Source organism: Tachypleus tridentatus, chromosome 13 (assembly GCF_004210375.1).
Source record: "Tachypleus tridentatus isolate NWPU-2018 chromosome 13, ASM421037v1, whole genome shotgun sequence".
In the NCBI taxonomy this organism is placed as follows: domain Eukaryota; kingdom Metazoa; phylum Arthropoda; class Merostomata; order Xiphosura; family Limulidae; genus Tachypleus; species Tachypleus tridentatus.
In genome coordinates, this window is record NC_134837.1 from 79,252,551 (window position 1) to 79,279,593 (window position 27,043).

At 33.7% G+C, this 27,043-nt stretch overlaps 1 protein-coding gene and 1 long non-coding RNA gene across 6 annotated transcripts in view; one reads left to right on the top strand and one right to left on the bottom strand.

Annotated features, from left to right (window-relative positions):
* Nucleotides 1–22,596, top strand: part of LOC143237893 (uncharacterized) — an 89,488-nt gene extending 66,892 nt beyond the window's left edge. For 2 of the 4 annotated variants that reach the window (XM_076477608.1, XM_076477607.1), the window contains exon 6: nucleotides 10,219–11,467. In XM_076477608.1, coding sequence (XP_076333723.1) covers nucleotides 10,219–10,242 — 24 coding nt within the window. In that variant the 3' untranslated portion in view covers nucleotides 10,243–11,467. Of the gene's footprint in view, nucleotides 1–10,218; nucleotides 11,468–18,144; nucleotides 19,265–21,496; nucleotides 21,641–21,973 lie in introns of those variants that run through there. The other 2 variants (XR_013020316.1, XM_076477609.1) reach the window with 2 other exon arrangements.
* LOC143237895 (uncharacterized) overlaps nucleotides 1–27,043 on the bottom strand; it is a 199,689-nt gene that overhangs the window by 108,351 nt on the left and 64,295 nt on the right. The window lies entirely within an intron of this gene.

Genomic DNA, 27,043 nt, shown 5'->3' on the forward strand with positions numbered 1-27,043 from the left:
ATGAGTACATTTAAAAAACAAACAAATTTGAACTAATGCACACAAATCCAACAAAAACACATGAAAACCAATTAAACAAAATACTACTACAAATGAAAAACCAAAACGATTTCAGAAAACCTTTATTCTTACCTACGCAAGACCGACTCACGCACACCACAACTCTACGGCACCCCTAAACCTCACAAACCCGATTGTCCACTATAACCCATAATACCGATCTATGAATCATTTAACTACAACATTGGTAATTATATAACGTGGGCATTTTCTGAATATGTAACACCATCTGGCTCCTTTTTCAAAAAACTCTTTTAACTTTAAATATATTCTTAATCAACTAAATCATAAAGCCTTAATGGCCGGTTTTGATGTAATCTCCCTGCTCGCTGAAGCCTGCAAGATAGCTTTAAAAGTTTATATCCAAAACCTCAACCCATTGATACACATCCCAAGCAACCAGTTAGCAACCCTTATAGAATTCATTACCACCAAAACTAACTTTATGTTCAATAACCAAAACTACCTACAAATAAATTTGCTTAAGTATGAGAAATCCCGTGTCACCAGTTCTAGCCATCATTTTATTTTCATAACAAAGACTGAATCTAAAGCGATTATTTCAGCCTTACACTCACCACTATACTGTTGCAGGTATGTTGATGATACAATTGCGGGATTCACATCTACAGTACATACACTTAGTTTGTTCCCCGCTGGTACAGCGGTAAGTCTACGGATTTACAACCCTAAAATCATGGGTTCGATTCCCCTCGGTGGACTCAGCAGATAGCCAGATGTGGCTTTGCAACGAGGAAAATACAAATACACTTAGTTTTTCAACTACGTTAACTCTATGCACCCCGACATTAAGTTCACCTGTGAACACAAAAAAACTAACCAAATAATATTTCTCAACCTCAAGATCACAAGAACCGATACACAGTTCAAAAGAGAAGTCCACAGAAAAATCACTCATACTGGACTATACATTCCCTGGGACTCAACATATGAAACAAAACAAAAACTCACCATATTAAAAAACCAAATAAACACAGCCACAAAACTATGTTCACGTGATAAAATTAATGACGAAATCAACAAAATAAAACAACACTTCATCAACATCAACAAATTTCTTTCAGAAACTGTGGAAAAAATTATACGCACACACCTAGAACAACAACACAATCAACAACAAACAAACAATAACAAATCCCAAGATACAACAAACTACAAAGCCTTACACCGTTACATACCCTACATTTTTGTCCCCCGTTAGTACAGCGGTAAGTTTACGGATTTACAACCCTAAAATCAGGGATTCGATTTCTCTCGGTGGGCTTAGCAGATGACATAAGAAAACACACACACACCATATATTCCCGACATCAGAGAAAAATAACCAACATTTGGAAAAAACATAACAAAATACAACACTCCAGTAAACGCTAAATTCAAAAACCAGGTACGTTGTAAAACTACACTGACAAACACAACACCAACATTATTTATAAAATACAATGCAACAACTGACACGACTTCTACATTGGAAAAACAAGCAGAAAAATGGAAACCAGATTTAAAGAACAAAAAAAAAACACCTTCACACGTTTTTTTAACACTGAAAATCAAATAAACACAGCATAACCACAGAAAATACCCAGATACGAAATAGGGAAACAAATATAAACAAACGCAACTACTCAAACTAATGTAAAGGAACACCTTTATATTTATACTAATTAATAACGCTGCACAACAATTTTTTTGAAAAGTTTTGCTTCCTGAAAAGTGTTTGCTGATTGTGACAGGTACCTGGTGGGTTTGCACAAATACAGTTTTGGTTTTGTTTCATCACGTAGGAATTCTGAGAAATAGACAGTTAACTGTTTATCGGTAATAACGTATTTAATTGCGTTTATGTTTCTAATATGCTATTAAGTTCAACATAATTAAAAGTGTTTTGCTCCTGATTTTTGTTTGTATTAAATATCCGGTGCATCACGTTGCAGAGTCCAACAGTAATCAGCAAGCATTGAAGGATTCCAGTTGCCCTGATTTCGTTTTTCAATCATAGCAAAACTGAAGAGTGCGATGAAACTGTTCGTGATGGGCAAATTTGGACGTGATTTTCGTGATCAGCAGACAAAAATCTATAAGGAACACCCAACAGTGTTTAAGAAGCAAAACCCTTATTGCACAGTGTAATCTAACATCTAACTGCAACTCCCCCTACAATCCCATGCTCGTTTACACTCTCGTTCCTAAGACCTGCCCGACAACATTGAGTTGTAAACTCTCGCTTTGTTAACCTGCAGATGACCTAAAAAGGTCGAAACGTTATTCTCTACTTTATTTTGGTAAAAGTATTAATACCCATACTAGCCGTCCTGAGATACATATGTTAACCTAAGTTTAAAACTTAGTGAAACGTAATGAAACACTTTTTAAATAGTTTCTTTCTCCAGATAAAATAGGCCTAACCAATTTTCGTAGATTTTTTTAATACGTGTGATTAAATACACCTTACAGTATTCCTACAATCAGGCTGTTTAATAGTGTAATAATATTAATAATGAATAATAGATACGTTGAGTGGTTCTGTACTGCATCAGTGATGAGAGAGCTAAGTAAATACATGCTGATGATAGAACTATCCAAAGCATTGACATTATTTTACTATAAAACATATACGAATAATAAACATAATTCGTAATGTACATTTTGTTTGGATGTTCAAATATAAAATCATCTAATTCAATAGATTGTATTTATAATGAATATGTTTTGACACAAGGCATATATCAAGGTTGAACTCGTGAAATGAAAACGTAGTTGTTAATCGCGAAGTTAAATTAAACAGTTTTCAATCTTTTAAAAGAGTACGCTCTACAAACATGCTGTTATAGTTTCCAGTCCATTTTTGATACAGTTGTTTGTCTTTTATATAAACAACACTATGAATATAATAATAATAATGACATAGTTGTCAAAACTTCCATGCAGAACACTATACGTACACTGATGACATAGTTGTCAAAACTTCCATGCAGAACACTATACGTACACTGATGACATAGTTGTCAAAACTTCCATGCAGAACACTATACGTACACTGATGACATAGTTGTCAAAACTTCCATGCAGAACACTATACGTACACTGATGACATAGTTGTCAAAACTTTTCATGCAGAACACTATACGTACACTGATGACATAGTTGTCAAACGTTTCATGCAGTACACTATACGTACACTGATGACATAGTTGTCAAACGTTTCATGCAGTACACTATACGTACACTGATGACATAGTTGTCAAACGTTTCATGCAGAACACTATACGTACACTGATGACATAGTTGTCAAACGTTTCATGCAGAACACTATACGTACACTGATGACATAGTTGTCAAACGTTTCATGCAGTACACTATACGTACACTGATGACATAGTTGTCAAACGTTTCATGCAGTACACTATACGTACACTGATGACATAGTTGTCAAACGTTTCATGCAGAACACTATACGTACACTGATGACATAGTTGTCAAACGTTTCATGCAGTACACTATACGTACACTGATGACATAGTTGTCAAACGTTTCATGCAGTACACTATACGTACACTGATGACATAGTTGTCAAACGTTTCATGCAGAACACTATACGTACATTTATTGGTGACAAACGTACTTTCTACAGCAGTTAATAAACCCCAATATTATCTGGCTTCTAATGTTATCTTATTTGTTTCGCTGATGATTATAAATGCAAGTTTCTTTCTATGTCTGTTCTAAATCAACTTTCATTTCATTATATTACGTTCTATTTCCTTTAGGTGTTAAATTCAGTAGAACTGATTTATTACTATTGGAGTTAAAAATCTTAATTTCTGGAGAAATGTCTTTATTTAATTTACTGTATATTACCTCTGTTCTGTTAAAAGTACCTTCGTGCTACGAGCTGCTACAGACGGTAAATATTAGTTCAAGGTGAACGTTGTGGGCTTGTTCTCACCCACAATAGGTTTTTATATTTAATTAATTTTTAACCTCATATTAAACTGAGTTAACAACTTGCTTTTCCCACGTGCATTATTTGTATTGATGCCCATGTCTACTTCATTTTATTTGACTATTCATATTTGTCCATTTTTCTCGACTTCGTTTTATATTATATATTCCTACACGTATATCCTTCTTTACAAGGGCACAAAAAGGATCTTAAATTCGAATTAATTTTTAACTTCATTTCACGTATGAGGGTTGTGAATAACAATAAACTTCGTATCTTTACCACTGTACTGGTCTTACATTTAGATACATAAAAGACCAAATACAGAGAAGTGCTCTATGACCACATTACTTCTATACTATTTGAGCATATTTTGAGTTTCTAAACGGATAAGTGTTTATGAAAGTATGTAAATGTGTTTGGAATCTACAAAATAATTTAGGTGTAGTCTTATAATCAACAACACACACTCCTGGATCCCTTTTTTATTTTAAATCATACTATGTAATAAATGCACTTACGCTCTGTTTTGAGCGAATTTAAATCACAAGAACATAAAAAAAGGGTTATACAGTATGTTTGCAGAACACAAACATACACTCTTGCTCTTGTAACCAAACTTCAACGCGTTAATCTTTCATTTGGAGACAGGTTAGCGAATTATCTAGCTATAGTGCAAGCTCATAACTATTCAAGCCGTTGAAAGAGTCGTTTGCATATTTCTTGATAGGAGAAGTCTTTTCATAAAATCAATTGTGCGATTAAAAAATAAACTAAATATTTAAACAAAAATATATCATAGCCTTATCTATGGATATTTGCTTATATTTCATATGAGTTCAAACCAGCAAAGTATAAAAATGATCCATTCTCTTCCATGTAATGTTTTCTTTAGTAATGATAGATTATTACTTTACTCAATTTCATCCTATATTTATTCTAGATTCCTTACATATTTTAAGTCAAATTTCCAAATTTTTCCAATATCTCTGTCTACTTAATGTTCTTGTCTTATTAGTTTCAATCTTTCTTTTTTGTTTATCTTTTCCTTCGACTTTCTTTATTACTGGGACACATTGTCTATGTTCCTTTTTTTCCTCTGTTTCATTCCCGGTTTGTTTGTTTTTTACCAATTTGTCACTTTTTGACAAAGTTGATTATTTGTCTCGTGTCGTCCCAAACACTATGTTATCTTTTATATTTGTCAATTAAATTTAAATATATTCATTTTAGGTCATGCTTTTCATATACATTTTTGACAAAATTTTGTCTCTTGTGTACTACCTAACACTTTCTGTCTATCTCTTCATTATTTATCTATTCAAGCGCGTGCGTATGTTTTACCCTTTTAACAGTTCCAACAAGTCGTGATTTTCTTTCTTTCACGTGTCCATTAACTCTCCTTCGTTTTTCTTCCTTCCTACAAACTAACTTCTGTCCTTCTTCTTAACAGAGTTAAAAGAATTAAAACTTTCATAACGAAAATCAAACTCTCTATTTTGTGATCTACATACCTGTCGAGATAATATGCAAATTAAACACCTCCAACAGGATTAGCAGACAGTCGAGCAAGACGACTTAATTAATTCTACTTCCTCTCAACCATGCAACTATAATCCTCAAATGGCTGACTTCACAGCCTTTGTTACCATTTTAATTCCGAGTCGCGCCTCGGAGGATTATTTTTATCGACAGTGGGATGGCGAGAAAGCTGACCTAATCAGCACACGGCAGGCCAACAGGATCCCCGTCGATAACTACCTCATGTCTTCATTGACTTTGAACAGTTTGGGACAGATAAGCTAAAACTTCATGCTGGCAAGATTGACAATAATGCTCGTTCTGTGTACTAATACCGTCATCTCTGACATTCTACTTAGCTCTTTAACGCAATATACGTTCGCTTCACTCTACTGCTTTTACAGTTCCACAAAACAGTATTTTTATACGTGTCTTTGTTTGTTTGTTGTTGTTGGTTTTTTGCCTAAGAATTTGTTCATTTAAGATTAATAAGTGATTAAGCTATAATGCTCTTCTTAAGTCTCAAAACTTGATTTTAATATGGCAATACTTTCTTTATATACCTGTAGCAAAAAAGAAACATTCACTAAAATGTACAACAAACCTTTAAAAGTTACTCTTTTCGGTGTTATAACTAACTTTCCATTTTCTGATACTCAAGTAAAATAATCCTTGACTAAGCTCTTAAGAAGATTATAAGATTAGTTTAGGTATTTCACAAAAGCTAGATAGAAAATAAAAATATTTTACATTTAATCAAGAATATAGAATACTTTTTCTTTTTCATATTCAAATTAAATATCATAGTTTGAATCCACTTAGGGACTGGATTGAAGAACCAAATATAACACAAAGTTTATAATCTATATTTATTAGGAAGTTCTTTATACGAAATTCTTACTTTCTGTATTTTGTATGTGAAAGTACTTGGGTTGGGTAACTATAGCAACACAAACGTGCTGAATTTACTCCTCTTGTAGTGATTAATACATCTATTAACAATCTATATTATAAAATATGTGGTTTAATTTATTCTGCATGAAGCTTTATCAATGTAATTTTTTTTTCTGTTTCGCATGGTAAAAATCCTCCCTTATCTATTCTCGTAATTATTTGATTACCAAAACCTTTCTTTATGTAGTCTTGTAATTATTTGATCTACAAAACCTTTCTTTATGTAGTCATATAGTTATTTGATCTACAAAACCCTTCTATATATATTCTTGTGATTATTTGATCGACAAAACCCTTCTTTACCTATACTTGTGATTATTTGATCCACAAAACCCTTCTTTATCTATTCTTGTGATTATTTGATCGAAAAAACCCTTCTTTATCTATTATTGTGATTATTTAATTGCCAAAACCCTTCTCTGTCTATTCTTGTGATTATTTGATCCACAAAACCCTTTCTTATATAGTCTTGTGATTATTTGATCCACAAAACCCTTTCTTATATAGTCTTGTGATTATTTGATCCACAAAAAACATCCTTGTCTAGTCTTGTGATTATTTGGTCTTTAGCAATGTTAAAGTTTGAAACTTTCTCACTGTCAACATATTTCAGTTTTATATATATTTTGGGTGATTTGAGTGAAATGGGATTTTAACTTTTATTGTACATTCAATTACTAACAACAAAAGTCCATCCATATCAAAGCACTTGTTTAGCTAGTTGCTATTTCATGAAACATGAACCTGGTGACAATTCGTATCTTGCTTTTTAGTATTCAAATATGCTATCAGTTGTGAAAAAAATCTCGTATAATTTTTTATTACTATTATGTTACTTTTCCGTAGTACTGGACCGTTTTGCAGTATAAAAGTATTTACAGGGAATGGACTTCTTAATGGCTATCTATATAGATTTTTGAATTCGCGTTCTTTCTATCGTTGATTTCACTTCTTTCTACCGATTGCTGTACTTGTTACAAACCATTTAAAAATATATGTATAGGTTGAGCGGCATTGGTACAAAATTGTTTTGTAGTGTGTAAGTTTTTGTATTTTAAAATTCTCGATTGCTCTTATCTTTAGCCGAACCAACTAGTTTCGTTCTTTAGATTAAAATAGAAGAATGTCCGGAAAATCCTGCTATATAAAAGTTACAGGAAGAAATCGCGGACTTATATATAGAAAACAGGGTCTCTGATGGGCGCTATTATTCCAGTAATAATACTGCATTGGAACCTAAGGCAGAAGCATACACATTGAAAGAAACAGACATGATGTTAATAAGACGAAAAATACCATAAAACCAGCTCCCGTGACAGATCGATGGAGGTCTTGTTTCTGATCTAAGTCGACAAGTTGTCGCGATGGGCTTGGTCAATAGCGAACCTCCGTTTTTAAAGTCTGGGTTGGAGGATGGAGGGGTGTTTTGTTCCCTTGCTATCATTCCTCAATGACTAATGGGGGTAAGCACAGAGCAAGGAGCGGAACATGGCTCAAGATGTCGTGTTAATTGTCTTCCGCAATCCCAGCAGCTTTATGGGTATTGGTATGATGTCACTAAAGAACGCGGCGCACCGAGCAGCATTCTGAGAGCAGGCGATCGGGTGGACTACTGGCAGGCCAGCTGCATTACGATGGTAATGGCGTTTGGAGTAGGCTCCTAAGTCGCCGTTAGTTCTACAAATGGCCATTTATTACGATAAGTTAAGTCGTTTTCAGGACGGTGAGACCGTTGAAGCGGAGAGGAACGGAGATCACAAGCCTTATTTTCAATCGGCGTCTGAGCCAAACTTTTGTCAGTAGACAGCTGCCAATACCCACTGTGACTAAATATGCCGTGACCTTTTTAGCCTTTGCAGCTACAACCACGATCATGACGCTTACAGTAGTGTATTACACCGACCATTTACCTTGTGATGTTTCTCGATGATTGAACCTTGTAGTTCTAAAGATACATAAATAAGCCTAGAACATATACTTCTAGTAATTTAACGCTGACAAAACATTGTGGAAATAGATATAACAAATGTAGAGAAAGACCAAAAAAATTGTTGTTTGCTTTTAGAAGGTTTAAATTCTGACAGAAAAAGTCATATGATGAAAATTATCAAATCAGAGGATCAAAGTAAAGTACCTGTAAGAGGATTCGGACAACTAAAACTGGTTACAGTTATCAGTGATCAGGAGATCAATCTCTTCTCTAGGACAAGTTACTCTTGCAATTGCATTATATATAAATATATAAGTAATTGCCACTAACGAAACCAAAACCTAATTACGACGTTTATTACGTTATAAGCTTATTTAAAGCTACTTGACAATCTTTGGTACACTGTGTCGAGTTAATTTTAACATAATTCATAAACTACAGTAAAATAAAAAAATACCATTCCGCTTTTACACCTTTGACTATATCACTTTACTAAAAACACGTGCTTTAGATAACAAAATCCTATTCGTGAGCAACAATGTTTTCTTTCTGAAAAAAATATAAAAGCTATAAGACGTAAACACGAGAAAGACCAACGTGTAGAACAATTTCACATTGATATTTCGATAGCAATAAATAGACCAACAAGGTTTCCTATTAAACAAATACCAATGAAGCTGGCACTTGACCAAGAAACATGTCTGAGAATGTGTAGTTAAAGCCACAAAAATTTCATCATTTTAACAAACTAAACGCTGACGAAACTGTTCTGTTTACGATTTTTCAAAGAGACCACTGTGAACGCCCATAAAATCTGGAGTCAACTTTAAAAAATAATTACAGATATCGGTCATCTGTCAAAACGTTTTCTTTCTTCTGTCCGTTATGCACAGACGAAGTTTCTGTTAGACAGTTAATCTTTACCACAGTGACTTACGAGAGATTTCACGTATCGAAAGGTAAACAATTTAAGAACAGACTTATACTAAGTTTGTTTTTAGGCCCTGGTATCAGTTAAACATTTAAATTATTTTACATCTCTCATCACATAACATTTCAACACACTTCAAGAAAGTCCACCAATCATGGTGAAATTCTTACATCTTGACTCTAGTTTTTAAATTAATAAAAGGTATGAATAAATAAGTTGTTTTTTTAAATTAATTTCTAATAAATAGTTACGTGACAAGGAGTAAACCTGGAAAACAAAATACGAATAACGTTTAGTTTATAATAGAATCTGTGCTTTGAGGTTGCTTAAAATAATTATTTTTATCAAACTGATATGTTTCAGATGTTCGTATAAAGTTAAGAAAACAAGGGCTACCTGTGCCAGCCGTTCCTAACTTTGAATACACATGGAAGAAGGAAAGCTTGGAGTAGTCTTGAACTACCCTAATCGATATATGATATTTGGCTATCACTCTTATAACACATCACGATTCAAATGTTTGTTTTTCCTGCTGCAAGAATCATATGAAATGACTGTAACAAAATAAAATATATTAACGTATCGACTGTAACAAAATGAGATATATTCACGTATCGAGTTCTCTATCTTTGTAAGTTTCTGATCACTTTTTCGAAGAGATGGCAAATCACCAAGAACAATGTTTTCTATCATTTGTGCCCTCTAGTAGCACAGCTGTAAGTCTGTGGACTCACTCCTCTATATACCTGCGGTGGGCAGAGCATAAATATCTCATTGTGTAACTTTGGGCTTAATTCCAAATAAACAAACAAATTATATCATTTTTAGGATGAAGGTGTTTTTGTTGTTGTTTTTCAGGTATACCAACATGGAATTTGCTAGAGAAGAAAATCTGTCCAGATTTTCATGCAAGCCAACACAACTGTTATCTGCGCATAGCATTCCCCAGCCTGAATTGATAGATTAGACAGAAGACCTAGTCAACAGCCCTACACCGCCGACTCTGGTTCGACCAAATAATAGAATTTGCCCGACACCCACGGCATCAGATTGCGAACTGTGTATGCGCGGTTCGGACTCAAACAACGAACTCTCGGATCCACAGTTAAGCACCCTTAGCACTAGACCACTCTGAGTCATAATGGTTGTTCATAGTTTTGTATGATGCTAATATAGTGATAATTTATTATTTCTTTGTTTAAATACAGAATGAGTTGATTGTTCAGTTAATTACTTGTTATTAAATTCCAAAATTAATTAACAATACATCATATTATTCTAGCTTGTCATTGGCAAGTTTATTGGAAATACGTCGTAAAACATTTGTATATTAGCAATTTTAAACTTATTAGGTCGTAAGAATCTGCATTCCTATGTTCTCTTTTTCATATACAGTTTAATTAAAGTAAAGGGGGATCCACAGCACCCCCCCTCCAGATACAGGAGACTAGATCTGCTGTTTCTCATGAGATATTTTCAGGTGGAGATATTGAAGTAATAGAGTGCACAAAAATTGAACGTTCCAACAGACTGAATACTACAGTGATAATACAGATATTCTTTGATTATTAAGTTAGGACTGGTGTATTATTTGGCAGAGGGGTTCGCTTTCGCCTTTTCTCTATATCTGCTGAAACCGTAATGGTTTAAAATACTAGTTTAAGTATGACACTTGTTATCTCAAACAAGCACACGTCGCACGTTTAAATGATTCATACCACACAATCCTACATGTCTTAATACAATGTTTCTTGAAACATTTTATTTCCAATAGTCGGGCTTGCACACTTTCTGCATTTCAAGTTAATGTCATTACTCTTGATATGAAGTTTAATTATGCTTGTTGTCATATTTTATAATTTCATACCCGTGTTAAAGTCATTTGCTTTTGACTAGGTCGTCAGTAGCTAGCTCACGAACTACTTCAAAGTGTTATCTCGAGACTATACTTCTATATACAGTAATAAATATTAGTTGTTTTTTTCTATTCCTTTGACTGTTTCAACATAAACCCTTGAAAATGTTTTCAAAACTTGCAAGTGCCAGTAAAGACAGTTTTTCCAAAATACAGTTTGTTTGTTTTTTGGGGGTATGCCTCTGCTTATTTTAAATGTTGTGTGGTTTTATACAATATACTGTTGAATTTACTTTTTTAATAATTACTTCTCAATAATGCCGTTTTAACATAATTTTGGGTTCAGGTTAACATATTTTTTTGGAATCTACAATTAAATTTATAAGATAACTAAAAAAATAATTGAAAAGGGTAAATGAGGATCATCAAAAGAGTAAAAAAACAGGATGAATCAAAATGCAAACATAATATTTTAATTTCATGTCTACATTACTTATCAGTTTCAGTGGAGTCAAAACAGGGACTTGTAGCTTGAAAACATAATATGAACACTATTTCCAACTTAGTTTGTTTACTCTCTTTAAGTCCTTACTTGTAGGCTTGAAAATATAATATTTGCATTTTGATTCAACTTGTTTCTTCACTCTTCTGACGATCCCTGTTCCTCTTTTTAAATTAACAGTTTTCAACCATCTTGTTTCTTAAGTTTTTATGCCAGGTATGGAGAATAAATTTTAAACTACATACTTGCATATGCATTGACTTGAATGCTAGATGTTTTTAACAGTTTGCTGCTATACTGGTTTTTCCCACCCAACCGTTATTTACTGAGTCAAGTGGTTTTGTGCCTGACGTTTCGTGCAAACACGCGTTTAACAAGCGACGAGTACAATAGAAGCTACTCCCAACAACAACACATATAATATATATATATTATGTGTTGTTGTTGTAAGCCACATAAATCAACTTTTAAGTAGGTCATGGACATTTGGAGAATTTCATCTATCTTGTTGCAAAATACTAATCTGATTTTGCTGTAGGCTTGTGAAACAAAACAATGAATAATAATAAAATAATTCTTAAATACTTACTCACAGTTTCAGCGAAGCACGAAAAATCAGTAGAATAAATTACCACTCACAATAGTAGAGAAATTTACTATGGTAATCATCTATTGTTAGAAAAGTCCCAAAAATCCACGTAGAGACAAAGTACAACAGCAAATTCGAGAAACGATAACTACTCAGTGCGGCAGTTTTCAGTTAATGCGCTACTAGTTAAGTAAATTATTTTACAATTAATACGCGTTAGTAAAACACCAGATTTTTTCAATGGTGGTAAGTGAATGACTTAGAGAAATTTTTCAGGGCGAGAAAACGAAATCTTTTGAATTAATTTTAAAACTAACACTCTGACAAACTCAATACTGCTATTGTCCAGGTTTCAGTAAAATATACGTAACCGTTGTTTTTCTCTAGCACCTTGTAAAACTATAATCAATGATGATAGGGCTGGAGACACTGTTATAAATATACACAGTGTTTACTCTAATAAAACAAAGCATTTCCGACTGGTATAACAGTACTTCAATAGTTTCTTTATTTATGTGATGCTCGAACAGTTTCGAAGAGCTTATGTTGGTAGTGAAGAAGAACTTAGAAAATTTTAGAAGGTGAAAATCTCATTTTTCAAGAATCAACTTAAAATAGCCCTTTACCCTCCGCAGGAGTTTGTTAGGTAGCTGTCCACAGATTTCGGCGCAGTAGACCTGGTCGTTTTTGCAGTAGACTTTAGTGCATGAATGGTTCGAAGAGACACTTGTCAATAGCAGTAAAAAACTAAAAAAAAATCCCCTTCTCTATCAAAAGTCAAATAAAAATAGTCGTATGGCCTGTGCAAGAGTTTCTTAGCAAGTTTGCCCGATTTTCAAAAAATGCTCATAGCCGATTTTTTCTTCTGTAGGGTTGTGAAACATGAATAATATGAGGAAGAAATACATAATTTTTTAATTCATATTTAATACTTTCCCATATTCTGAACATTTTTTATGGTATACTTCTGAGCGGCCATATCACATAGTAAAGTTAGTATTTACACATTATATATATACGTATATTCAATAACCGCAATGCTTATATATATACTTAGTAGAACAAAATATACAAGAAAAGATGAATACAACTATCACTTCAGAATTAAGTATTTTTTATGTGTTTTGGTACTGCCAGTCTGATTGTAAACTTATGTAAACGGACGGATCACAGACCCCAAGATTCAGGCATATCCATCCCTAATTAAGACTGCTGACGAGACGAACTATAAACAGTCAGTAGAACTCTCCGTCTATGTGATTACTTTTAACTGAATAGCAGGATTTATTGTCACTTTTTATAGTCCTATAACTGAAAGAAAGCAACATATTCAACGGTAGATCACAGATCAAACTTGAACCTTCCGATACGCAACCCGGGCCCGGCATGGCCAAGCGTGTTAAGGCGTGCGACTCGTAATCTGAGGGTCGCGGGACCGCATCCCGGTCGCGCTAAACATGCTCGTCCTCCCAGCCGTGGGGGCGTTATAATGTGACGGTCAATTCCATTATTAGTTGGTAAAAGAGTAACCCAAGAGTTGGCGGTGAGTGGTGATGACTAGCTGCATTCCCTCTAGTCTCACACTGCTAAATAAGGGACGTCTAGCATACATAGCCCTCGAGTAGCTTTGCGCGAAATTCAAAAACAAACAAACCGATAAGCAACCCAACACGCTAATTTCTAGGCTAAAACACCAAAATTTACAACAATAAAGTTAGCTAAACAATAAAAGAAGTTTGAAACACAGACGGTTATGAGTATATGAATAAATCCGTTTCAGAAATTAGCGCTAATGAAATAAAAGCTCACCAGTTTAAACGAAATTGTTTTATATCCTGCTAGCTTCTTGTGAGAACCATAATCAACGACTACGTTTAGTCACAGTTAAATAAGAACATAGAAAAACAAGAAATTGTGAGGTGTATTTGGTGCGAGAGAAAATACATCAATCTTTTTTTTTCTAACAGAAACGTTGTTTATCATAAAAACCAAAACTTGTCTTAACCATTGTTTTTCTGTGTGTCTATGTGCGTGTAATGAAGTCCAAATACTTTTGTTTGCCAACGAATAGAATTTATTTAAGTTTACGCTTGAAAACATCTTAGTCTCACTTCTTTTTATTAGTTTCGTACGTTGCCAAGACAACGTTTTGAGAAATACGTAAGCAATAGCAAGCATTTGTTGTTGTTGTTGTTTTTATAACTCTCTCAGCAGTAACAGCGAATTGGTGGCCGACTAGTGCTTCCTGCAAGAGAGACAACTCTTCGATAGAATCACAGATGATGCTGCTGCCTAAATCAGCATACCCATTCATTCTGTCTCCAGGGGAGGGGCCTTGCTGCCTCTGTCAGCCGAATTAAAGAGCGATGTCACGTCGCGTCTGAGCCGTGAAGAAAAGAGTTCTCATTTAGGAAAAATTTTCAATTTTCGGTTGCGTTTGTGCGGCTAATCCCGCGAGAAGTCGAGCGCTTGTAGAGTGACGGGGCTGGTTTCCTCTGATAGCACGTATAACCACAAGCGGAAATAGCTTTCCCTCCTTTCTCAGCTCTCACAGCAGTGGATACCTGATAGCGAGACTCGGGCTGATCTCGTAGGGCACGTGCACAACGTGATATCTCGCGCCATGAAATAAGCTGAAGGTCTAAGCTCTCTTATCGTGGCCTGTCATGAAGTAAATGAAACTGATTGGATGAAGCTATCAAAGTGAAAGACTACAAACAGTATTACCCAAGAAGAACATAAAGATTTGCATTAAAAATGTTCAAAGTAGCATACGTAATGATGTCTGTTCACTTTTCTTTACAGAGAAACAAACATTATACAATAAAAGTAAAACTCAGTTCATAACATAATACTGGAGTAACTCAATAGATATCGCTGAGCAAGTTCATTTTTGACACTGTTCGTAATGTTTATGTTTTTTGACACTGTTCGTAATGTTTATGTTTTTTGACACTATTCGTAATGTTTATGTTTCTTGACACTAAATGTATATGTGTTTATTATGATTTTTGGCATTATCAACAAGTTATTTATATTTTCTGATTCTTGCATAGAAGCATAATTTATGTTTCTCAACATTAAAGACATTTTTTGTTTATTAACACTCCTCTAAGTTAATTACATATCTTAACACTACAATCGAGTTAGATTTTAGCACTAAACACGAGTTATGTTTCTTAATAATACAAGCAAATCGTGTGTAGTGTTAAGAAAATACAATGAATTGTGTTTCTTAAAAAACACAAGTCGTTTACTTTTCTTAACATTACACACGAATTATGTAGCTTAAAAATAAACACAAGTCATTTAGTTTTCTTAACATTACACACGAATTATTTCTGTTTTTGACACAAATATACATACATACGTGAATTACCTGTGTTTTTAGACACTATATATATATACACACATTCTTTATGATCAGTAACACTAAACACATGAGTTATTTATGGTTCTTGACACTAGATGTATGCTATCATTTCAGATCCATAAAAAATAATACATTTACTACTAATTCACAAAATTCTCTAAAATTACAGTTTAGGTAGATGACAAATTTCAAGCAGTAAGTTCAAGAGATTTCTGGTAACTCTCTATACATGATATAAATATTGTGAACGCCAGCGAAGTGGCATCATATCATCAAATGATGGTCATATAATAGTTTATTTATTGAACCAGGTAATGTATATAATAAGTGTAATCAGGCTATGAAACTGTGGATACAGTACTTTAACCAGTGTGTATCATATGATTAACATGTTTATCAGGTAATTAGTGTTACATTTATTTAATCAATTAGGTTGGAGATAGGTATCGTGTCTGGCTATTCCAAACGTAACCAATTAACCAGATATTGGATATGGCATGTATAACCATCTAACGTTGTGTCAAGTATCTAACCAGTTATCCAATCAAGCAAATAGCTTATACCTAACTAAGTATTAAGAATATTATAATTATTTCCTTCTTGCTTTGGGCTAGAATTTACTACTTCAGTTTTATATTGATTTAAATAACTAGCAGCTAACTCTTTTTGAAAAGTTTTATTTTTGTCTCGCAGTGAATGGCTTAGTGGCTTTGCATAAACTAGCAGCATATACTGGTTAGAAAGGAGGTTAAATAATATTATTGAAAGAAAAGGGTTTAAATAATACGCTATACTACTGGAAGAAAATAGGTTAAATAACGCGCTACGTTATTAGAAGAAAACGGGTTAAATAATACGCGATATTATTGGAACTTGAAGGTTAAATTGATTCCAGTTGGGTCTCTTTGCAACCTGACATTTCAAATTTTGTTATAATCCCATGGAAACTGCTGGAAACAACATAGTTTGTTATTTCAAATAGTTCATAAAAGTTGGCAAAATATTTTCAAAAATTATAAGAGCATAAGCGACTTTATAGATAAGAATAATTGTAATGTTAATTAAGTAATTTCATAAGCAGTACACCAGTAAGAAATATCAATAAGGACCCCAATATAAAGTTGTACATCAGCTGTCTAATTAATAAAACCAGCCTAGCTAAATGAAACTCCTTGAAGAATAATAATTAAAGAAAACACCTCTTATATTCCAATGAAAAACAACAAAACAAAAACATTTATATAATTTCCTAAGCTGGCCAAACTTACCGAGGTACAATTAGAATAGTCCGAATAATTTACCATTACTAATACTATTGGGATTATGGCTGAATATATTGTTAAAAGCAATGGTGCCTAGTTGATGAAATAATGCAGTCTAGGTTTTATTAGTTGAGACATAAGGAAGTATATTTAATTAGCTATATTGACTGAGGTTGATTTTTAGTTTCGCTCTAAATACAAAGCTTGCTCTGATCGGAAGTTATTATTAATGAATATATAAAATGAACACTCTCTCGTTCCAGGTGTCGTCTGAATCAAACAGTTAACACTTAAGTGATGGATGAGCCAATATCAATCACACTGACCCGGTTCAGACATTTGGTTAAGGTCTACTAACGGCCAGACCCTACGCACGTGCAGTAGAGAAGCCATGTTGTGAAGCCGCGAGGGGTCGGCTTAGCCCATTTCTTAAGCAGCTGAAACTGTCGACCTACCTGAACGCTACATTTGAAATGTTGAAATATTGAATTTAATTTCACCATTTGTTTCTAAATTTTTTATCCTCAGTATTAACAAAAATAGTATCCGGATCTGTGACACTGTCGAAATGAAACACGATAGTACAGCTGTAAACAAATGGTGGACCCCAGTCGTCACAATTCCATTAATAAAGATATTAAAGATACTCCTTTTGTGTCTTACTTCGCGTAGGCTTTTACAGCGACTTTTTGCATACATGCAACAATAACGGTGATGAATAATAAACATTTTAAATTTTAGAACGGATTCTGCGAACACACGAAGAAACGTTGCGGTATTATTTGTGTAATTTAATTTTTATTTATTGAGAGTGGGCGGAGTCGCGATGGCTCACTGTGTGTCACTATTGTCATTCTAATTTACTAACAACCGAAGGTCGACGGGGAAATAACTGTCTGTCTGTTACTTTTCTAAACATGTGTCGCATTTAGTATATTAATTTTGCATATAATTGATTAATGTGTGTGTAACGTGTCATGTTGGAAGAGATTTCACTATTTTACAAAGATTTTCCCTCTTCTTTTTTACAGATGTCATCTGTGTTTATCGAAAACAAAAGCTTCCTCACAACTTTCAGCTGTTTTCTATAGATCCATTTGACATGGTGTAAGGATTCTCAGTTCTACTGTGTAATTTACTTCCACAAATTATAAAATGTTGAGATCTGTTGACCTGTTGAATATTTTCTTCTTCTTTTTTTAGCTTTTCAAATGAAAACGAAGACTGATTCATTTTATAAAGTTCTGTCTCTCCTTGGTCGCAATAAATACTAAACATTCAGTCAAAGTAAGACAAACACATCACACAAGAGAGTGATAAACTGTGCCTCAGTTGTGAGTTGGTAAGCTGAAAATACACCACGATAGAAGTTTAAATCTCTTGAAAGAACAATGCCATCTCTGACGTCGGAAACCTCTTCTGGAGATCTGGCGAACACGGGGACGAAATCTTCAAATCATTGAAGGTGTGAAGGACAGAAGACCGACCAAAGAACAGATTTCAGTTTCCAGCCTTTGTGGTGGCCTCTGACACGCATGACAAAGTACTGGGGATTTACGTGAACAGGGGCTCGTAAACATATCAAGCGGAATGCAATACTGGTCAAAGCTCTCAATGGCCACGACGGGCCCAGCCTCTCACGAGATCCGCGGTTCTGAGTGACAGTAAAGGCTACCTACGCAGCTACTGCTGCACGTGGTGTTAGCCTAAAGAGCCAGGTGGGCTCAGATTCAAACAACCCAAAGAAAAGAATGGGGAATGACATAGTAGGGAACAGGGGGTTTCAACGACAGAATACAAGAGAGGTAGTTGCGAATGAACCTGGAAAACCGTTTTTGTCGTATGTCGTTATATGTTGCCTTCAGTCAGCACTATAGCAGAAAGCTAAAAGAAACAGCAAGACAAGGTATCTAAACGTACATCGTACTGATGGATTGGTTAATAAATTAGCTTCAGCAATGGTAAATCCTAAACCACGTTTTTCTCAAACCAACAAACAATAATTTTCTATCATATAAAACAAAATGCATAACTATTTACGCCCTTTCAAAACTAACTATGACAAGAAAACTTCCTTGTGAGTTCGTTGTTAATGGTTTATATAACAATAAAAAAGACAATGCAGATAAAAATATATATTTATCTATGAATAATGCTCACATGGAATTTAAGATTGACGCCTAAGTGCCAAAAATTAGAAGCTTCGTATGGTCTCTATTTTACACAGAATTTCCTAGAATGCAACAAATTCACAGAAAAGTTACCTTTCAGTTTGGTTTTCTTGTGTTTTCAATGTAATTTTATTATATTCTCAACGTGTATTTTTGTTCCCAGTGTAGTTTCCTTATGTTTTCAGTGAGTTTTGTGCATGTTCCTGATGTTGTTTTCTTGTATTCCCAGTATGTTATATTATGCTATGTTTTCCGTGTATTTGTCTGTTCAAGTTGTTTTCAGTGAGTTTTTTTCATGCTTATGTTTCAGTAAATGCTTTTCATGTCATCGGTGTTAGTTTGTTAGATTCTCTGCTTGGTTTTCTTTTTTTTTAATTGTAGTTTTCAACCAGTAATTTTTCTAGAATTTCGATAGTTCATTAAGTGTAACCTGTTCACAGATGTGATCAACGATTGTCTTCCAGAAAACATATCTCGGTTAATTTTTAATGTGTGATTTATATGTAGAAATAAGAGTTTCAAAGTTTCGATTTCTGATTACAATGAATTTCAAACATTGTACGATTAATTAACTTGAACACATCGTATCAAAATATAGAATAATACAGTTTACATGAAGTAACCCTGCTCTTGATTATTCAGCACTCCGCATCTAGAACTGTTACATACATGTTATTTGTCATGGATATTATTGGGTAATTACTCCGTAGTCCACATCTAGAACTGTTACATACATGTTATTTGTCATGGATAGTATTGAGTAATTACTCCGTAGTCCACATTTAGAACTGTTACATACATGTTATTTGTCATGGATATTATTGGGTAATTACTCCGTAGTCCACATCTAGAACTGTTACATACATATTATTTGTCATGGATATTATTGGGTAATTGCTCCGTAGTCCACATCTAGAACTGTTACATACATGTTATTTGTCATGGATATTACTGGGTAATTACTCCGTAGTCCACATCTAGAACTGTTACATACATATTATTTGTCATGGATAGTATTGGGTAATTACTCCGAAGTCCACATCTAGAACTGTTACATACATGTTATTTGTCATGGATATTACTGGGTAATTACTCCGTAGTCCACATCTAGAACTGTTACATACATATTATTTGTCATGGATAGTATTGGGTAATTACTCCGTAGTCCACATCTAGAACTGTTACATACATGTTATTTGTCATGGATAGTATTGGGTAATTACTCCGTAGTCCACATCTAGAACTGTTACATACATGTTATTTGTCATGGATATTACTGGGTAATTACTCCGTAGTCCACATCTAGAACTGTTACATACATATTATTTGTCATGGATAGTATTGGGTAATTACTCCGTAGTCCACATCTAGAACTGTTACATACATATTATTTGTCATGGATAGTATTGGGTAATTACTCCGTAGTCCACATCTAGAACTGTTACATACATGTTATTTGTCATGGATATTACTGGGTAATTACTCCGTAGTCCACATCTAGAACTGTTACATACATGTTATTTGTCATGGATATTATTGGGTAATTGCTCCGTAGTCCACATCTAGAACTGTTACATACATGTTATTTGTCATGGATATTATTGGGTAATTGCTCCGTAGTCCACATCTAGAACTGTTACATACATGTTATTTGTCATGGATATTACTGGGTAATTACTCCGTAGTCCACATCTAGAACTGTTACATACATATTATTTGTCATGGATAGTATTGGGTAATTACTCCGTAGTCCACATCTAGAACTGTTACATACATGTTATTTGTCATGGATAGTATTGGGTAATTACTCCGTAGTCCACATCTAGAACTGTTACATACATGTTATTTGTCATGGATAATACTGGGTAATTACTCCGTAGTCCACATCTAGAACTGTTACATACATGTTATTTGTCATGGATAGTACTGGGTAATTACTCCGTAGTCCACATCTAGAACTGCTACACATGTGATATTACTCTCTAGTATAACTAGAACTGTTAAACATAAGTTAACCCAAATGATTGCTCTGTACTTCACGTCTAAACCTGTTACACAAAAGCTATTTATTATGGATACAAAGTTATCTAAAAATGAATGATTGGTTTCACATAATAACTAATATGATAATTAAATCCACAAAGTCAACCAATTAGTTTAAATTAGATAGTTTTTATTAACATTAATCAAAATTGTTTAATCTTAAATATTTTATGGCAGTTTTTTTTTGGTTTTTATTTTTCCTTCTTGTAACATTTATATGTGTGTCTATGTATATATATAGTTATTGTTTACACATAATGTTTCTCTATGTAATATTCAAATTGCGCCCTTTCACTGTGTCACTAACGATTTTTTTCTCTTTTATTAAACATTTATTTTAGAGCGATTTTCTGTACACTAAACATTTTGGCTGTCGTCCAAGTTCTAGTGATACGTCTGATGAACAAACCTAACGCTCTGTGGCTTATAACATTATTCATATTGAGATAATGGAAGATATTGATGACTACATCTGACAAGCAAAGGTAATGGATGCAGTAAAAAGAAAAAGTAAAATACGATCTATAAGTGACAGAAAATAAACTATAATTATAAAGATAAAATGTAGTGTGAGCGGGTAAAAGACCTGCCACCTAGTGCTCATTTTTCCTTTCTCTGTTTTGTTGTTGTTGTTACTTAATAACATAAAAATCTAAGTAGCAGCTGTTTAATCATTTTCACGTGAAGTCTTGAAACTAACTGTAGTGTAGTCATTAAATATAGAGTGTACCACAACGTCACTTCAATCCACTTCTGAAACTGAACACTGTAGGCTTAGTCACGTTCCGTTCCGTTCCGTTTCATTTCCGTGTATATAGTACAGAAGCTGAAGGGTTCGACAGTACCTTTTCGTATCTATTGATGAAACCAAACAGCTTAGCCAGTAACCACAGCAACACCAGTATTGTGAAGGGCCTCCTGGTACAAGTACAAGTCTAAATCCACAGCAAGGTCCTTCAGATTGGCTCTCAGTGTCTGGGTCTTTGATCAACGTCTGTTAAATCATCGAAAAAGTTCTAGTACGTTTAGCTCACTTTGAAAGGTTTTTTTTCTATTTGTACATTTTTATTGTTGTTTTTCATATCTACAACAACAGAATGCATGTTTAAAACGTCTGGAATAATTAGTTTCTAAATAAATTGCTTTTATTTAATCATTCATGACCCGAGGCAATGATAATAGGTAGTCATATTTTAACAAGCGTTTCAGTTCAACGATTGAAAAAAATGAAACTTTCTTAACCATACAGTACAATACAAATGAATATGGTGGCATTCCTAGCTCCTGTAGTTGAGTCTTGTCAACCATAATGATATCCATCAGAACAATGACATCTTTGATTCTAACTTTCTTAAACCTAAAACAGAAAACATAAGAAGGCTATGAAGATTTCATGGATAGAAGCCCTGTGGTGTTGTCTAATCATAAATAATGCATAATAACCGAGTATGTTACATTTCACTGCACAGATGTACAAGAGGCCAAACCTCACTAAGTGGTCATGGGATATGATTGACCCAAGTTATAGTTATATTCAACACTCCTTGTCAAACACTTCTAATGAATAAATCAGTGCTCCTTCATGTGCAAAACATACCTGAGGTGTGAACTAAACGCATTACTGCCCCTTAAATTTCACACATAAATAGAGATTTATAATATTCGACTCATTTAGAAAAACAACTAAGTATTCGACGACCTCAAGAAAACCATCTGCTCTGCGCAAAATAATATATTTCATTCATTCCTCCTCCTTGAAAAGTTGTAAGTAAGCAATCTAAAAATTAAGTTTGTAAAGTTTCCTCTAAAAAATATATATACATATATACTTGTATCGTCAAGCAGAATCTCATGTTTCATAACTGAGGGACTTGCGAACTGTAAAAGACATTTGAAAATCATCTTAAAAATGATTGGTTGATACTTAACAATATCACCAATATTATGAAGTAACAATATACCACAAAAATATACTAAATTTATGTTCGTTAACAATTAATGTCCTATTCAGTTAAGAATGTTTTGAATTTCATTTAAATGTTTAACTCTCCAATCCGATATTTTCTTTGAATACTAATAACTTAAGCATGCAAGCTGTAAATTAACTCATATTTAAAGCCTATCTAAGTTTCCTTTAATTTTTAAGCCTAGAAGGAAAATAAATTGCCACATTTTTTCTCTTTAAACTGGACACAATATTCTACACTTCATAACTGTGTTTACGTACCAGCTTTTCTAAGTGATATTAAAGTTTGTCTAACCTTGAACAATTGTTTATTACAATGATTTGATCCTAAAATGTTCTTAAAAAAGAAAAGTCACTAAAATGTTATGATTAAGTATTATATGTAGTTTCTAACATGAGTCTAGATGTTATGAAATCTCTCGTATTAGTAATAATATTTGGTAATTTTATCTACAAATATCCTTCCAAAAATAACTATATCATTTATAGTTTCAATTATTTTAAACAGCACCATTTACAATCCAGACATAAAAATAGTTGTAATTATTTTAGACTCTGACATTAATGATTCAGACATAAGAACAGTTTTAATTATTTTAGACTCTGACATTAATGACCCAGACATAAAAATAGTTTTAATTATTTTAAACTCTGGCATTAATGATCCAGACCCAAAAAAAATTAGATACTTAAGAATGTTTATTAATGATTAAAAACACTTTAGTTTATTTTATTTGTTAACATGTTTATTGATATTTTTCAATCTGTTAAAAATATGTTCCCCAGTGGATCAACACTACGTATACGAGCTTATAATGCTAAATTCCAGTGTTTGATACCCTGCAATGGACAAAGTCTAGATAGTCTATTGCACTACATCCAACAAGTTCTAAAAATACATTATTCTACTCTTAACATAAAAAAACACATAATTTATTTAACTAAAGATCTCATGTAAATATACCATTGTCCCATTTGACAATATAATTAAAGTCATCATGTAAATATACCATTGTCCCATTTGACAATATAATTATAGTCATCATGTAAATATACCATTGTCCCATTTGACAATATAATTATAGTCATCATGTAAACATACCATTGTCCCATTTGACAATATAATTAAAGTCATCATGTAAACATACCATTGTCCCATTTGACAATATAATTAAAGTCATCATGTAAATATACCATTGTTCCATTTGACAATATAATTAAAGTCATCATGTAAATAAAATTACTGTTTTAAAAGTTATGTATAAGCTGCGCCAGAATATAACACAATCAACTGATTTTAGACAATCAACTTTAGCCATAAATAAAACAAACTATATCGAAACATGGTTTCAAGCGTTGTAAATCTGCAGTGTAATTGAGGAGCATTGATGTTATGAGATAAGGACAAAACAGATTATGTCACAACCGGTGGGTAGTGAGGGTGAGTATTGAACTGTGGTAATTGTATCATAGTGTAGTAGTATCATATTGCGGTTATAGTGCAACTGGTGTAGTGGTAGTTAGTAGTGAATTGTGGTTATGGTTACAATTGGAGTAATGGCAATGAGTAGTGAGGGTTAATCCCGTTTTTGATTAGTAAAAGAATATCTCAATAGTTGGTGGCGAGTGGTGTTGACTAACACTACTTCCTCTATTCTTACACTGTAAATATTATAGATAACTAGCACAAATTTCCCTCGTGTAGCTTTGGGAGAAATTTACAACAACAACAAAAAATAGTATGAAAACGCTCAATATTTATACGGTATTTGAAAGATAAACCTATCTGGATGAATAGTTATCACGGATAGCTTCTTCAACTGGAGTTTTGTCTCGATTTTTTACACAGTGAGGTAGTTGATTAGTTGATTAGGTAGTTGAACAGTGTTGATTAGTTAACACAAACCTTCTTCTTGGATCGTTCCATTTTTTTTATTTATTTTTACTACCGTTAGGTCTGTTAAAAAACCCACAGCTAGCTTAACATTAGCCTAACATTATAGATCTATTGTTGTCTGGTCTTCCTTAGCTGTGATCCAAATAGAAATATGTCCAATCCTTTCTTATATTTCCACTGCTTCTATAACCAAACAGTTTTAGACAACATTACATTTAATTCGCACGCACTAACGTGAATAACTAAGGGACATTCGTAGAGTGTTAATTACACCAACGTGTCGAACCTCCGACATACGTGATGATCAAGTTCTTACATTCTGCCAACAGAGAAAGTTTATATTTATGATTAATCATGAGCCGATCAATTTAGTGCAAATTTGACTCTGTAGAGATAATTTATGTCAAAAGTCCAAACATCCTGGTCATTTTTTCATGAATTATAATAATACTGTGTCAAAAGTCATAAGGGTTAATATATACGTTTGTTTAAATATATTTTATGAACTGTATTTAAAATGATAAACCCATTGTTAGTTTTCTCAAGCGGCTTCTAAAGCCATTTCAACCCCAAATGATAACAAAATAATTATTTCGCTCCCAATGATAATGAAATAATTCCACGATGATTTAATCCACCTGACACTAAAATCGTTCTGTGTTAAAACCAACATCACAGAACTATTGGCGCTCCTTCAGGGTCCTCTTCCGTTACATTCCTCCATGACTTGACAAAGGTTTTTAATGAGTACCCTATGTTTACACTGAAGTAAAATTACAACCATTACACTTCGTCCATAGCGAGGTTTATGAATTTTCTAATTTCATGTTTCGGTTAATAAGACAGCTTCAAGCGGTAAGAGCCAACATTCATGTTCAGCTCCTCGGATTACACTCTGCCACCCCGCCGTTAATCAACATCCTAAACACCGCAGATGTTTGCAGAGCCCATCGCGGACTGATCAATTTTCGTAAATACCAATTCTGGTGACAACCTAATCGCCCTAATAGCTTCAGTGGCTTTGAAAGTTAAAACGTTAAGACAAGTAGATAATGGTTACCTAATCGTCAATTTGACAGTAACTGAATCCTTGTAGCATCAACTGTTAAAACAAACGAGAAGCCTGTGGAATGTCTGTATTGAAATAGATTAAAAATAAAGGCTTCATTATTAACACGTTAACACAAATAATACAGCAAATTAAAAACAAAAGTCAATGAAACTAAGACGATGGAACTCAAAGTCATAGCCTGTGTTCTGTTAGATAATTATAAGCCTAACTGTATAATAGCAACATAGTCAATGTTTGGCAAATTGTCGAGACAGCAAAACTAAATATCATTGTACAAATTCTCAGCACAACTGAGCAAAATATCGTTCCACGTGTTGTTTGGTCACCAAAAACTGTTGTGTAAGATGCCAGAGGAACAGAACAAAAGATCGTTGTAATTGTATCCACAGCAGCGGAAAAACTTATCATTCCACAAGTTGTCAGGGCAACGAAAAAAAGTTCGTTGTACATGTTACCAGTGAAACGAAACAAATGACTGCTATTCAAGTTGTCAGACCAACAGAATAAAAGTTGTTGTACAAGTTCTCAGGGCAACGGAACAAATGACCGTTTTGCATGTTGCGAAGGGCAGACAAGGAATAGTTCAACGAACCGAAGTACTTACGCTATCGCCACGAGGAACACATTTCAAACCATGTCAATTTAGTTGCACTAAATCATATTAACAGTCAGAAACCAGGTCTCGATACTAGTGGTGGGCAAAGCACAGATAGCCCATTGTTTGCGTTTATGTTTAACTTCAACCAAACAGAACAGCAAATTAGCCATAAAGTACCAGAACAAGGTGTTAAGTTATAAGAAGAACGAAAAAGATCTCCAGATGTTGTTAAAAACTCATGAACTATCAAGCCAATCACAAGAAAGGACATTTTACTTTGATACTACTTATAACGTGTTAAATATATGTCTAAACAACCGTCATTAAAGTAGGCCGGGCATGGGCAAGTGACTAA